The sequence below is a fragment of the Protopterus annectens genome, chromosome 7.part1, assembly GCF_019279795.1.
Source record: "Protopterus annectens isolate FY-2018-M chromosome 7.part1, PAN1.0, whole genome shotgun sequence".
Taxonomy (NCBI): Eukaryota; Metazoa; Chordata; order Ceratodontiformes; family Protopteridae; genus Protopterus; species Protopterus annectens.
In genome coordinates, this window is record NC_056740.1 from 379,179,643 (window position 1) to 379,195,505 (window position 15,863).

General features: G+C 43.9%; 1 protein-coding gene across 1 annotated transcript in view; it reads right to left on the reverse strand.

The window, feature by feature from the left end:
- MYO5C (myosin VC) overlaps nt 1–15,863 on the reverse strand; it is a 1,763,334-nt gene that overhangs the window by 450,054 nt on the left and 1,297,417 nt on the right. The window contains exon 21 of the mRNA XM_044078824.1: nt 9,980–10,067. Within this exon, the coding sequence (XP_043934759.1) occupies nt 9,980–10,067 (88 nt within the window). The remainder of the gene's footprint in view (nt 1–9,979; nt 10,068–15,863) is intronic.

The window sequence follows — 15,863 nt, forward strand, 5'->3', positions numbered from 1 at the left end:
CCTACATTCTGTACTGATGGGCTCGGAGCCGATCCTCGGCTCCGACTCGGCACGCTATGCTATAGAGCGAAGCCTCTTATTGGCTGAGCTATTCTCTATCCCAGGATGCACCACCACTAATCCCCCAGATCTTGTTTGTCCGCATTCATGCACACACACATAACTGTTTATATAACATTGCCAGATGTTTCAAGATGAAACAATAGAATTCGGACCATCTGATCTCTTCTGATCTCCAAGGCAGGGGGAAGGAGGGTGGGTTATTAGGAATGTAGGCGAGATGGATCCCAAACATCTAAAGTTATGGTAAGTACATAACTAAAAGATGTTATGTGATCTTATCTCGCCTACATTTTGTACTGATGGGACAGCGTCCCTAGCACCTAATTCCTGGGTGGCTCACTGGAAAACACTCCTGAGCACTGTGGAACCAAATGAAGCTCGCCCCCGAGATGCCACATCCAATTTGTAGTGGGAAATGAAAGTGTGCGGGGAAGACCACGTAGCCGCAGCACAAATGTCACTAATGGCAAGCTTAGAATGGAATGCTATTGAAGTAGCCATAGCTCTTGTAGAGTGAGCTTTGACAGAGGTCGTAAGCTCTTTATTAGAAGAGGAATAAGCTTGACTAATACAGTCCCTGATCCATTTGGCAATAGTGACCTTTGTGACGGCTTTGCCCAATTTATTATCAGAAAAGGACACAAACAATTGATCTGTTTTCCGTGTTTGTTGGGTCCTGTCTAAATAAAAACGCAATTGCCTATGAACATCCAATGTGTGGAAGATGTATTCCTCTTTGTTTGAGTACTTTGGAAAGAAAACTGGAAGTTCTAATGACTGTTGCAGGCTAAAACTGGAACAAACTTTAGGGACAAAAGATGGATCAGGCCTGAGGGATACTCTATCTTTGTGAAAAACCAGGTACGGTGGTTTTACAGATAGAGCTTGAAGCTCTGAAACTCTTCTGGCAGAAGTAATCGCGACCAGAAAGGCAGTTTTCCAAGAAAGAAATTTCAAATCACATGTTGCTGCCAGTTCAAGGGGAGGAGGTTAAGGCACGTAACACCACATCGAGATCCCACGGAGGAGCAGGATGAGAAATCGGAGGTCGTAAAAGCACAGCACCTTTCATGAAGGTTTTACACAATCTGTTGCTCATTAAAGGTGGGTTTATAGATTCATGGAAATTGGAAATAGCTGCCAATTGAACCTTGATGGTAGAGACTGAAGAACCTTGATTGAATAGGGAAGTCAGAAATTTCAGGACTTCCGATACCGGAACAGTGATGGGATCCAGACCTCGGAGTTGAGCCCAAATAGCAAATATCTTCCATTTGCTAGTATATAATTTCTTAGTGGCAGACTTGTGGGCCGAGGATAAGATATGTATGGCTTCCAGGTCTAAGGTATGATTCCTGACTATAGTCGGAAGAGGAGGAGCCAAGCTGTTAACTTCAAAGTGTGAAGGGACTGATGGAGTTGTCCCGACTGATGAATCAATAGGTCCGAGATCTGATCCAGGAACCATGGACCATCCAGTGCATATTTCCGAAGATAGGGGAACCATACCTGACGAGGCCAGTAAGGGGCAACTAAAATTATTCTGCTCCCCAAGTGAGATGCCTTTTGGATCACTCTGGGAAGGAGGGGAACTGGAGGGAAGGCGTATAGCAAGCCGGTGGGCCATGGATGGGCTAATGCGTCCACAGGACTCTCCCTCTGAGCTGGAGTGAGAGAGATGAACTTTCTGCACTTCGCGTTCAGCGGGGTTGAGAAAATATTTGCAACAAGGAGTTCTCCATCTGCTGAAGATCTGAGTTGTCACTGCATCGTTCAGAGACCACTCGTGAGGAGAGAGGATAGTCCTGCTTAGTCTGTCGGCTATCACGTTGGATTTGCCAGGGATATGAGTTGCTACCAGAAAACGTCTGGTCGCCACTGCCCATTCCCAAACTCTCATGGCCTCTCTGCAAAGAGGGTAGGATCTGGTCCCTCCCTGTTTGTTCAGATACCAGACTACTGACATGTTGTCGGAGTGAACGGCAATTACGCCCTGAGGGAGGTAATCGTGGAGGGCTTGTAGAGACAGAAACACCGCCCTCATTTCTAAAATGTTGATATGAAGGAGACTCTCTTCTGAATGCCATTTGCCTTGGACTGACCTGCCCAGGGAATGCCCCCCCCCCACCCCATCTGGGAGGTGTCCGTTGTCAATGTGGCCATAGGAGGAGGTGGAACAAAGGGTCGTCCCTGATCCAGATTGGAAGGCACCAGCCACCAGCGAAGGTCCCGTTTGCAGGTTTCCGTGATCCGTATGAGATGACTGAGAGGGAGATCCTGAAAGGACCACTGTGTCGAAAGGAGCCACTGGAGAATTCTCATATGCAATCTTGCTAAAGGGACTAAAAGAACAGTGGCCGACATAGAGCCCAATAGCTGCAGGACCATCCTGGCTGAAGCTTTGGATCTGAGAAGCAAGGCTCGGACTTGAGCCTGTATAGTTTGTATCCTTTCTGTAGGAAGATAGACCCACATTCAGTTTGAGTCTATCTCTACTCCGATGAACCTTATACGCTGAGATGGCAGCAACACAGACTTTGGCCAATTGAAGGTGATTCCAAGGGAAGTGCCTAGTGATATTGTGGCTTGTAGGTTCTGCAATAGTAGATGCCTGGAGGTGGCAGTTAGGAGCCAGTCGTCCAGATACGGAAACACCTTGAATCCTAGACTCCTCAGGTGAGCAGTCACGACCGCCAAACATTTGGTGAACACCCTGGGGGCTGTGGTGAGACCAAAGGGCAGTGCGCAGAACTGAAAATGACTGTCTCCTAGGCTGAAGTGCAAATGTCTCCTGGATGCCTGATCTATCAGGATGTGGTAATAGGCGTCCTTGAGATCTATGGAACACATCCAAACACCTTTCACCAGCAGTGGGAGAATGGATTGTAAGGTGACCATTCGGAACTTGGACTTTTTGACTGATCGATTTAGGATGCTGAGATCCAAAATGGGCCTCAAGTCCCCGGTCTTTTTTGGCACCAAAAAGAATCTTGAGTAAGTCCCTAATCCGATCTGGTCTGCGGGGACCGGTTGGATGACTCCTTTTTGAAGCAGCTTTGAGACTTCTAAGGCTGTGATTTCCCGTTGACTGGGTGGCGGGTCCGGGATTTTCTTGGACGGCGGTGAAGAGTGAGAAAAAGGGATGGCGTAACCTCCGGCGATGATTCGAAGCACCCATCGGTCCTGAGTGATACCTTCCCAGGCTTTTAGGTGCCTCGAAAAACGACCCCCGACTGGCTCCGGAGCTGCACAGTCGGGCAATCCTTCAGGGATTGTGGAAGGCTGAAGAGCCACGAAAGGACTCGTGGTCTCCAGTGTTGCGGGGGCCTCTGCCGCCTCTGGGACGGCGTCTTCCAGAAAAATTTCCCCCTCCTCTGCCTCTAGAAGGGGATCGTCCTGCTGCGAGGGATAAGACTTCTGGGATTTACGGAACCACATTTTCCCTCCTCTTTTAGCCTTGGGATAAGGCCGAAAGGGAGTGGAAAATCGTGCCCCTACGGCAGTCAAAGTCTTACCTTCTTGCTCGCAGCGGGTCAATGTGTCCTTTACCTTAGGTCCAAACAAAGAGGACCCATCAAAGGGAGCGTCGGCAAAGGAAGACTTAAAGGCTTCCGCAAATGACACAGGCGGAGCCAGGCTTGCCTCCGTAAAGCAGCACCCGTACCCGCCGCTCTACTCACCCCCTCGGCTGCATATGAAATGAGCCTCATGGACGAGTTTGATATCGATGACAACGTAGCCAACTGAGAGCCAACCGTCTGGGCCAGCTGCTCAGGTAGGTTACCCAAGAGGGTATCTGAAAGCTCCTTGATCAGATCCCTCTGAAATCTAGTGAAGTGCGTTAAATAGTTCAGGGACCTTAAGGTAAAGGCCGCTGAACTGAGGGTGCGCTTCCCGTACCGATCCATGCTCCTAGACTCCTTATTAGGAGGATGGACAGACGTCGAAGCCTCTGCTACATCTTGTTGGGTAGCAGATGCCACCACCAAGGCATCTACAGCCACACCTTTGGTCAAAAACTCTTTCTCTGGGGGTGCTGATAAGAACTTATCTGGGCGAGCAGGCATCGGTTCCACAGAGTCTGGATGTTCCCATGCCCTCCAACAGATCAAATCTAGGAGCTCATTGAAGGGCGGAGACACCCAGGAGGCGGAGGTCTGAGCCCCGAAGGCCGTGAGGAACACCGACTCATCAGCGGAAGGGGGTTTGGAATGCCAGCCGCCTCGTTGTTTGAGGGCTTCCAAGATGTCTGCAAAGGAGACATCATCTGAGGACGACTTAGGGGACCCCTCCGCATCATCAAGATCGGTGTCCGACGTGAGAGACTCATCGGGGGAGTCGACGTGCTTCCTCTTGCACAGTCTTTTCCTTGGGGGTTCCTCTGAAGAAGCTTCAGAGGGACCTCCAGGAGGGGGGGAACCCCCACTGGGGGTGACCTCAGGCCCCGGGGCTCCGCTGTCTAGGGACAGGGGGACTACCAAAGACCCAGTCTCCGTGTGTAGGGAAGGTGCTGGTGAGACCGTGGAGGTAGCCAAAGAAGATTTGGCCAAAGCACTCCTCATGGCCCTGAAGGCCGGACCGCCAGAGTCCTGGGAAGGTCCAACCCCCGTGGCCACAACAGTAGATGGTACCCCCGCAGCCGACGCACCGAGAGGAAGGCTCAGAACCGAAAACATCGGTCCCGAAGCATCCCCCCGGGGCCGACGGAGGAGGTCCGTGTACCGAACTCCGACTCGAGAGCCGGGGTTGGAGTAAGAGTCGGGGCCGACCTGAAAACCTCCATCGGCTCCACCAGCACCGGCTCCAATGGTGCCGAGGCTGTTGGAGGAGGAACCAGAACTGCAGGGTGGGCCATCGGCTCCGAAGCCGAATGGGCTGGAGCCGAAACTAATTTCTGGAATACAGGAGACTGAAACAGTCTTAGGAGCACCCTGTCGATGTCCGAATCCGACATCTTTGAAGATCGGGAGGAGACCGACCGGGTCCGAACCGACTTCTCCATCGGCTCCGAAGGACTGGGGGACCGGCTCCGAATAGACTCGACCAGTATCGGTGCCGAGGGAGATTCCAAAACAATTTCCCTCGGTGCCGAGGAGGGCTTCGGCGCCGAAGGGGAAGAGTCTGAGCCGGCAACCCTCATCGGCTCCAAAACCAGGGGAGCCGATGAAGGTAACCCGCCTCTCAAAGCCCCAGCCATCGGCTCCGAAACCAGAGGAGTCGAGACTGGAGGCATCAAGGCAGACCGTTCCGCCCTCGGCTCCGAAGTCCATGGAGCCGATGGAGAAGCCTGCCTAGATTTCTTACTGGTCGGTTCCGACGGACTGGTCGGAGCCGACGATTTCTTTTTCTTGGCTGGAGAGGAAGAGGAAGATAAGGCCTCCTCGAAGGAGGGTTTAATCAGCCCTTTCTAGATTAATTTATTCTTCCTCTCTTGGAGGACCCTAGAGGAAAAAGCGTGACACATGCTGTAAGACTCCTGTAGGTGTTTGGTGCCTAAACAGTACACGCATAAGGAGTGATCATCGGTGATGGACATTTTATAGTTGCATCTCGTGCACTTCTTAAATCCTGAGGGTCTATGCTCTTTGGACATAATGCCTGTAAACCACTCACTATATCAGTAGAAAAAAACACTATGTATGTCACTGAGTAAAGATTTTTAAACAATAAAACCTTTTTTTTTTTTTTTTTAAAACGAAAGGCCAAAATTAACAAGTACAATTACAAGTACAAAAAACACCAAAAAGGAGGGCCAAGAACCCTCTAACTTAAACAGGTACTTGACCTCTCTAAAAATAAGAAGACTCGCTAAAGAATAGGGGAAGGCCCCTCTAACTTAAACGGAAAACCTTTCCCTATTCAATCACACAAATTCACCACAAAATTTAATCAAAAACACACTGATACACAACGATAGCTGTTAAAACAGCTTTTGGGTAAAGAATAAAGAATTTCCTGACAGGAAAACTTTAAGAAAAAACAGCACTTAGCTCAGCCAAGTTCGAGACCACGTCCTAGCTTGTAAGCGGCAAACGAGATCTGGGGGATTAGTGGTGGTGCATCCTGGGATAGAGAATAGCTCAGCCAATAAGAGGCTTCGCTCTATAGCATAGCGTGCCGAGTCGGAGCCGAGGATCGGCTCCGTGCCCATCAGTACAGAATGTAGGCGAGATAGGATCACATAACATCTTGTTTTGTAGGAGGCCTTTTATGCAAAACTCCTTTCAAGAACATTTTGACATGAGCCTGCCTTGAAAGCGGAGGATCCATGGGCACACACGCTGAAATGGCCAATAAATGAACCTTGACAGAGGAATAACAAAGGCGATAAGACAGTAACTCACACAAGCACTGTAAAAACAGAGAACAACTAGCCCTGAATGGATGCTGGTTACCCTGTTGGCATCAACTAGAAAACCTTTTCCATTTGCTAATACATGATTTTCTAGTAGCAGGCTTTCTTGCCTCCATTAGTATCTGCTGCATGTCCTCAGTAAACAAGTGCCTAAAAGGAACTAAGATCATATCATCCAGGCAGTCCACTGAAGATGATTGATGCCAAGGTGCATCAAACATCCCAGTTCTTGTATGAATAAATCCTGTCTGTGAGGAAGTTTGTGGTAATTGCACCTGGCCATTTCCAAAAGAAGGGAAAACCACAGTTGCCTGAGCTAGAAGGGAGTTCCCACAATGATCTGAGGGATTCCTTCACAATCTTCAGAAGTACCCTGGATATTAGTTGGAAGGGTAGAAATGCATACAAGAACATTCCTGCCCAAAGAAAAGAAAACTCATCTGTTTTCCAGGCCTTCTTGCATGAAGTCCTGGAACAGCATTTTGGTAGTTGACTGTTCAGACAGGAGGCAAAGAGGTCTACTTGAGGAACTCCCCACAGATGGATCAAATGTTGGAAGACCACATGATCTAATTTTCATTAATGATGGTCTGCCCTGGTTCTGCTTAGCTTGTCTGCCACACAGTTTTACTCTCACAGAATGTAGGATGCCTTTAAAGTGAGACTGTGCTGTGAAGCTATCTGCAAAGGGGGTATGACCTGGCTCCCCCTTGCTTGTTGCTGTACCACATGGTTTTGTCTTTAGCCACTTGAAGAGGTCCCGGGGACCAAATAGGGCTTAGGGACTTGAGTACCTTGATCAGGATAAGCATCTTCTTGATATTTATGTGCTTACATCTGTTCCTGGTGTCCAACACCCCCTGCACTTCCATCTGTAGTTTCTTGTTGTGAGAAGAAATCTGCATTAAATAACTTAGTTTCTTCTGTTGCACAGGTCACTTACTCATTGTCTGCAGTGTGTACATGACTGTTGATATTTTTTTCAGGGCTACAGCCACTGGTACTGTTTTAAGAAGGTTTGCGTGGCTGCATTCTCCAACACCCCCTGCACTTCCATCTGTAGTTTCTTGTTGTGAGAAGAAATCTGCATTAAATAACTTAGTTTCTTCTGTTGCACAGGTCACTTACTCATTGTCTGCAGTGTGTACATGACTGTTGATATTTTTTTCAGGGCTACAGCCACTGGTACTGTTTTAAGAAGGTTTGCGTGGCTGCATTCTCAGAACCTTCCAGATGGAATTAAAAACAAGATTTCAAATTCTCCCTTGGACAGAAATTAAGTGTTTGGCCCCAGATGCAGAAATGTTCAAAAAGTGTGAAGAAAGGGGCAAGCTGATCCAGGGAATCTTTTAAGATGTTTCAGCCGTCCTTTTCCAAGTTGTCTAAGAGATTTTCCTTCTCCTCATCCAGTTTTGGCAAAAAACAGGATAAACAGTATGAACAGAATTCATGCAAACAGACATTTAATAAAAAAAATGCCAAAGGGGTTCCAAAAAGTCTCAAACCTCCCAAACCAAGGGCAGGCCAAAAAGTCTGAATAACTATTCAAGAACCCTTGTGACCCACTCCCACCATGTTGGAGTCCCCCTTTTTTTCTTCCAGAAAGTCTGAATCTCCATTTTTCTCTTTGGCAAGAGATGGTTTCAGACAGATGGGTACTAAAAATTATTCATCACAGTTACAGATAGTAGTGGTATGAAATTCCTCCTTTACAGGGTTCAGTCTTTATCCTCTAGATCAGATTATTTAGTTTCCACATGTTTTTTTATTACACACAGTCAAAAGGAGTGATGGAATGAGTTCTTCCTTCCCAAGTGGGGAAGGGTGGGATCTTTAGAAATAGGGAAGCAGCAACTTACACTGAAATTAATGGAATTTCTAGGAAAAATACATTCAGAACAATATTCAGGAGGAGGAGAAATGAGGTTTAACTGAAGGCAGGGATTTAGTAATTTATGTAATGTTGGAGTGAATGACAGTGGTTAAAAAGAAAGAAAACATATGTAATATATAATACATGTAAATGAAAATGTTAATATGGTTTGTTTTCTCTTCAATTAATGCGTGTGCCAATGTCTTAAGTGATGATGTAATAAAAGTGTTTAAAAATATTATGGTATGAAGCTGATTAGCAGGTCATAACCTTGACAGACTTTCTGCAATAAACTGTCAGGTAATATCCAAATTCGGCTTCAAGTTATATGTCTGCACTGTACACATTTCAGAAAATAAGTTTATAAAGACAACATGCTAATAGAAGCTAAAACAATAAAACTAAAACAAATGTTGCAAAAACACTGCTGTAGTGTTACTGAAAGACTAATCAGGCAAAGGTCATTTCAAATAACTGCATCTTAAGGGAGCGCTCAAAGAGAGCTGCATGGCTAAGCTTGTGTGTGATGATGACTACTAGGCATTTATATGTTCAGCTTTCTGTTGGCACACTGTATGTAGTCAGCACAATACTTACAGCTCCCTCAAACAGTCTTACTCCTTGTTTATTTATATTAAATCCCAGCTGCCATTTATCTGCCTAGCCGATCAACAAACAAACCTATCTTCAGCTAGCTACATTGTGTAGAAGATTGGAACCCTGACCACATCCCTAACAACCAGCAGCCCAAGTATGGTAGTCATCCAACAAATGATGCCATGAAGCCATTGTCAGCTCATCCATCCAGGGGGAAGGATCACTGGTTTGTCCCAGGGGTATGTATTTCGCTACTACATTGCCACTAAAGATTGACAACATAGCAGGAGTACCAGCTCTCAGGAACGGCTGCTAGAGAAGTTAGCCATTTTTCTGTGATTAAGTGAAACCCACATGCAGCTTAACGCACTACACAATGAACTCTGAAGTAATATGTGCAGCTGACATAAAGGGGTAAGGCACAGCCAGGGAAAAAAAGCAGCTACTGACAGCATAGCGCCACTCAACTTCTGGCCCCACTGCCTCTACCTGTGGTTGGCTCCAACAGAAAAAAAAATTAGTCAGCAGGGCAGTGAAAGGCGCTAGATCATCAGACAAAGAGGGCCAAAAGAAAAACAAAACAATCTTCAGATTTGATGTCACAATGAGCTACCTTGCGAGCAAAGATGATGTCACAAGCACTATATTAAGACCATAGGCTGGAAGATGGCAAAACATTCAAATTTTACAAAAACAAAGCTGTTTTGTCCTATCCTTATTAACATAAAATACCCATCAACTACTTCTTAAAAGCATTATGTTTAAAGCATATAAAGGCCTCTATGGATCCCATTCTCTGTCTAGCCTTTACATGCGAGCCGCATTCGAAGTTAGCCATCTTATTTCTAGGACAATAGAACTGCAGTATCTATTAAAGAGTTGTAAAACATTTACTAGTACAGTCATTCAGATAACAAAACACTCTCATGCATTTTTTTCCAAAAAGTCTCAGGGCCAGGCATATTTCAACACTACTATCCAATGCAGTCAAATGTCTAGACTGTTATATAAGCAGTCTGACATGAGAGCTAACAGAAATACAGGACCACAAATAAAGTGAAAATGTACATACATATGTGCTCATAACTCACCTTTCTCAATGGATTTTGTTAAAGAATTGACTTGGTCTTGCAACTTCTTTATTGTTTTCTCCTTCATGTCAACCTGTTCTTCAAGGTCCTATATTCAAACACAACGTAGGAAAAAATATGATGCAATGCCTCAAAAGGATGCAGTTAAAAATCCAATACCAACACACTATCAAGCAGAGTGAATGATGGGAAAACTACTGTTTGTGTAGCATTCTTGTTCATTGCTGAACAAAATTCTCCATTTTAAACAATGGTTCATATGTGAAGTTTAAAAAATGAGTACAGCTTTAAAACAGCAAGGAGTTACAGTAAAACTTGTGCAGCTAAACAACAAGGTACAAAACCTCAGACCAATTAAACACTGCATAGACAAAATGTGAACAATTATGCAGTATGCTTCTTGGATGTTGATTATGGCAGTCACTGGGGAAGATCACACTAATAACAGAAAGAATGGAAGGTAGGAAAGCTGAGTTCTTTTCTAAGTATCTGAAAGGGATGAATAACATAGTGCTCAATAAAAGGAAGCACGAATCTACCAGCTTCCAGTCAACGTCATGACTCATGTTATTAATTATACTGATCAAATGTAACAGTAAGGAAATACAGCAGAATGAGCCAAATGCTCACATGTACATATAATTCTACTAAGAGTGTTCCAGTCACACTTTGATGCCTGCTAATATTTACACAGTAAGGTCTGTTGGTGCAAGCAATCTCTGAATATGAAACCTCCCTGCCTTCCAGCTTCAGACTACTTTTGTTCTATGAACAAACCATCTTCTGTTAGAACAGGCTGAACTGGTAAAGACAGTTTAACAAGAAAAACACGGTCATAGCACAAAGCAAATAATGATACCAAGTTAGGGAAAGTGCAGTGCTAACTGTATATGTTTGAACAGGCCAGTAAATCACATGAAAGATACATGAAGTCCAAGAGGGAGATCTACAACTGCTCAAATGTAGATCTCCTAAAAAGATAGTGCCTGAAGCAATTTCCTTAAAGCATCAGCTCCCAGAATATTTTTGTTGTAATACTAGATTTCTGAATGGTGAGAGCTGTGTTTTCTCTTTTCTCTGAGGTTAGTGTTAATATAAACAAGTAATGAGGGTTTGACACTAAAGTTGCCTATGTGATAGGTGCAGAGAACCTTACCCACTGTAAACAAAATTCTTTTAGTGATTTTTCCACGAATATGAGATATATGTGCATTTGGGGAAAGTGCCTCAGGTGATATCCACTCTGGCCTTATGACAGCAGACCCATCTATCAGTAGATGAATACTGATATACTCTAAGTAATTCCACTGAAATACACACACTGCTTTATTAAGGAGTCATTATGAACTATTAAAACATGAAGACCACGACATAAGGGTTTTAACATGTCAGGTTATTGGCCCACTACATTTGCTGGAAATGCCCACTCAAGGTAGGAAAAGAAATATATGTACATACTTTGAGGTTTAATATGCCAAATCTCATACATCAGACCAGGAAAAAAGTATGTTTTGAACCGATCTAGTTAGACTATAATAAAACCCAAATATGTGGCCCACCAGTGCTTGAATCTGTGACTTAACGTTAGTCATCACCATCATCAACCCTCACTAACCAGCTCATTCTTACCCCCACTAGAGGAAGCAACATCCTTGACCTGGTTATTACTAACATGGACAACCGTTGCTCTACACCAATAGACAATTCTTCCCTGGTTAGATTCGACCACAAACCAATCACCATGGAAATCCACATCTCACCCACGAAAATCTTCTCCAAAGCTGAAGTTGGACTCCTAAAAACAGAAGAGGCTAACTTCAAGGCACCCATGCCAATGGAAAATACATGCATGACTGCCAAATCATACACCAAAGCACAGTACGAACATGAACTCGTCATACCCAATAGAACCAAGATGCTCTCCTCCAAAAAAAGGAAGCCAGTCTGGTGGTCCCCTGCCATTAATAAACTGTACAACAGAAGGAACAAATTGTTGCAGAAAAAGGTGAAGTCCCAAGGCTGGATAAAGTCCCTTAGTAGCCTCAACAGAAAGTTGAGATACCTTATCAAAACCTCCAAAGCCAGCTATGAAGGCAGAATTGCGGCAGACACTAAAAACAACCACAAAGCCTTCTACAGTTATATCAAGAATCTCCATGGCAATACTCAGATTTTCTCTGAGTTACTGCACAATGGTACCTCCTATACTGAGCCAACAGATATTGCTAACATGCTGGCCAACAGATTCAATGCCAACTTTACCCCCCCCCCCCAATGGACCAATCTCAATACCGGAAGAATGCCAGGCACCCAGCATTACTGCAGCACAGGTTAAAGCTGCATTATCTAAGGTCAAGAATACAGCTTCCATGGGACCCCACAACATCACTGGCTGTGCTCTACATGAATTACAAAATGAACTGGCACCACATCTGTATGTTCTGTTCACTCACAGCCTGAATTCAGGCTTTGTCCCTACTGAATGCTGCACTGCTACAGTCATCCCTCTCCATAAAGGAGGAGCGACTACAGACCCTGGAAATTATCGCCCCATTAGCCTGGTGAGTCTGATATGTAAGGCTATGGAGCGCATCATCATGGACCTAATTAACAAGGACATAGGGAATCTCCAAACTCTAGATCCCACGCAATTTGGTTTTGTGAAAGGTAGATCATGACTGCTCAACCTGGTTGACTTCTTTGAGTCAGTCACCAGAGCGGTGGATGAAGGTAAGGCAGTTCATACAGCCTACCTTGACCTGGCCAAGGCTTTTGATACCATTCCTCACTCAAGAATCATTGATAAACTAGGCATCAACCCCTATATCATTAGGTGGGTTGCAAACTGGCTCACAGATAGAACCCACGGTGTGAAAGTAGTAGACTCCAAGTCAGACTGCCAATCAGACATGAGTGGAGTCCCACAGGGATTGGTCCTGGGTCCTCTCCTTTTGGCATCTACTTCTCAGAAGTCCAGGCCCACATGGAGGGACTCTGGATGACCAAATTCACAGCAGACTGCAAGCTGGGAACCATGACTAACTCCCCAAGTGATGCAGACATCCTATAGAAAGGCCTCTCTGAGACCAATGACTGGTGTCGAAACCATTGCCTTAAGCTTAATGCCAAAAAATGCTCCATCATCCTCTTTGGGAAAAACTCAGTTCCCACAAATTACCACATCGATGGGAGCCCACTGAACACTGAATGTGTTATAAGAGATCTGAAGACACAGGTTGACAGCAACCTCTCTTTCGACCACCACATTGCCACTGTGGTCAGAAAGGCCTTCTATGTGGCACATCTCATTACCAAGGGGTTTGCATCCAGGAAGAAAGAGGTCATCATTTCTCTCTACTCTTCCCTCATTAGACCGATCATAGAGTATAATGCCCCATTTGGCATGTACATCACTAGACACCTGCAACAGCTGGAGAGGCCACAAAAGTACATCAGGAAGAGGATCCTAGTCCTTAAACACATGTCCATACTTGGACAGACTCAAAGATCTCCAGCTGTTCTCTGTCTCATTTCGTCTACTAACAGGCGATCTCTGCTTGACTTACAAAGCCATGTCTGACCCAGCTCTGTTAGAAATGCTACATCTAAAGAAATCCCAATCTCTTTGCACCACACACTCCAGAGAACTCACCCTCATTACCACAATCAACAGAACATGCTGGAGGGACAGGTTCATAACCCAGAGACTACCCATGCTCTGGAATAGACTTCCCATGCATGTCAAGCAGAGCACCTAAATAGCCCTTTTCAAGAGAAATCTTGATGAGTGGATGGGAAATAGAAAGTTCACCCCAGGGATCACTCCAGTGGCTCCACTTGATAGAAGCACTGGGAACTAACAATGGGTGGAGCAATGCCAGGGGGCTAAGCTTGTAAAGGCCCCAGGGCCATTAGCCTAGCACACACCTATGAATCTATGAACATACTTTCTTAAATAATGTCTTTACATAATAGTGCCGTGGTGTTCTTCTGCTTTCTTTCCGTTTCCTGGGGCTTGCATGATCTACTGTGCATACATTTGGGACTTACATTCCTATGCTTGCATAGTACATTAGTGCATTGTAAAGGAAGCAACAGAGAAAGAAAGATCTTTGTTGCTTTTTTTTTTTTTTTTTTTTTAAATAAAAAAAAATAAAGTTTGAAATCTGGACAGTTCAGAAGTATGAGAGGGACAAAGCAGAAATACAAAGAAAATTAGGTACAATTCTTTAGTTTTGCATAACATACCCGATTTTCCTTGTATTTTCTCTGTCCTCTCTCGTACCTCTGAACTACCTGAATTTCAAACTTTATTTAAAAAAAAAAATCAAGAAAACTGAAAAGCCATGTAGCACATTATCAGTAGAAGAACGAACGGGTAACCGGACTTTTTAATATGGGTATATACTTGCAAGTTTATGAATGTAAATGACCTGTCATTGTATAATACAGCAATAACCCATGGCTGGTGTGGTTTGGTCAAGATGGCAAAGCCCAAGTAACCAAACAAAGCCAGCCGTGGGTACACATATTTTTACAAGGATAATCAAGTATGTTTCTGTAGCTTTGCATAAGATACCCGATTATCCTTGCATTTTCTTTGTCCCGGCTCTCATACTTCTGAGCTGTCGAGATATGTAAGTTTTTTTTTTTTTAAAGAGAAAAAAAATGGAATCTCCATACAATATATTAATAGAATAAATTTGGGCGACTGGACTTTTTTCTATTGGTACATGCTGACCAATCAGCATGCATGTTTTTGAATGTTAACTGCCAGTCACTGTATAAGAGTAAGGATTCCACATTTTGATCAATTGTTCCACATTATGTGAGGCAATGTTTGACATTATCGAAATGGAAGGGTGAGATCTGTGAAGCTATAATTTACTAAGAAGGAAAAATAAAGGTCTCTGCAGCAGTTGTGTATTACAGTTGAAAATTATAATGCATTTTTTCTTAAGTGGGTATGGTACACAGTTTGAAGACATACAATCATTTTTCAATATGCAGTTATTTCTAAGGAAGCAGTATATAGCTGTGGGTACAAAATTAACATTTTGGTTACAGCTACAACTTTTAAAATACTGCAAAAGTACTGTTTTCAAAATATTTAATGCATGAGGAAAACTACAGATATGTAAATCTGCTGAATATGTTTAGCCTTACATTAATTTAACATTTTTGGAGGAAAACCCCTAAATAGATTTCACTGCTTCTTAGTCTTTCACTTAATGATGTTTAATCCACTCTCTTCACATTTAGGACTTCCTACATCTGCCCTTCATGTGTCACTCAGAAAGTTGAAATGAATTAAAATGTCACTATTTTACAATACAGACTCTTTCCATTGTCCAAATTACTTTCCTCTATATGCTTGTTTTTATCCCTTCCCTCATTTACCGTAGCTGGTAAAGTCAGCTTTCCAGCCATTTACAATAAAATGTACATTACTTTGTTCTAAAGTTATTATCTTTGTCCTACAGTAACAAGAAATAAAAAATGTCAGTACTGAATATTGATATTCTTTTCCATGTATACCTTCTGTTATTGTGCATACAATATGCATAAACAATGAACAACTTATTTCACTACAATATAGGTTGCTATTTTAAGCATCACTAAAAATATGTTTATAGCATTAGAAAACAAAATCCTACAATCAGTGAGCTCAAAACAGGATTCCACATCAGAATTAATATTTACACCATTGTTTTATATCAAGGATCAACTCTGAGCCCTTTCTTATTTGCAATGGTGATGGACAGACTGACAGACGAGATCAGACAGGAGTCCCCGTGGACTATGATGTTTGCAGATTACATTGTGATCTGTAGTGAGAGTAGAGAACAGGTGGAGGAGACCCTGGAGAGGTGGAGATATGCTC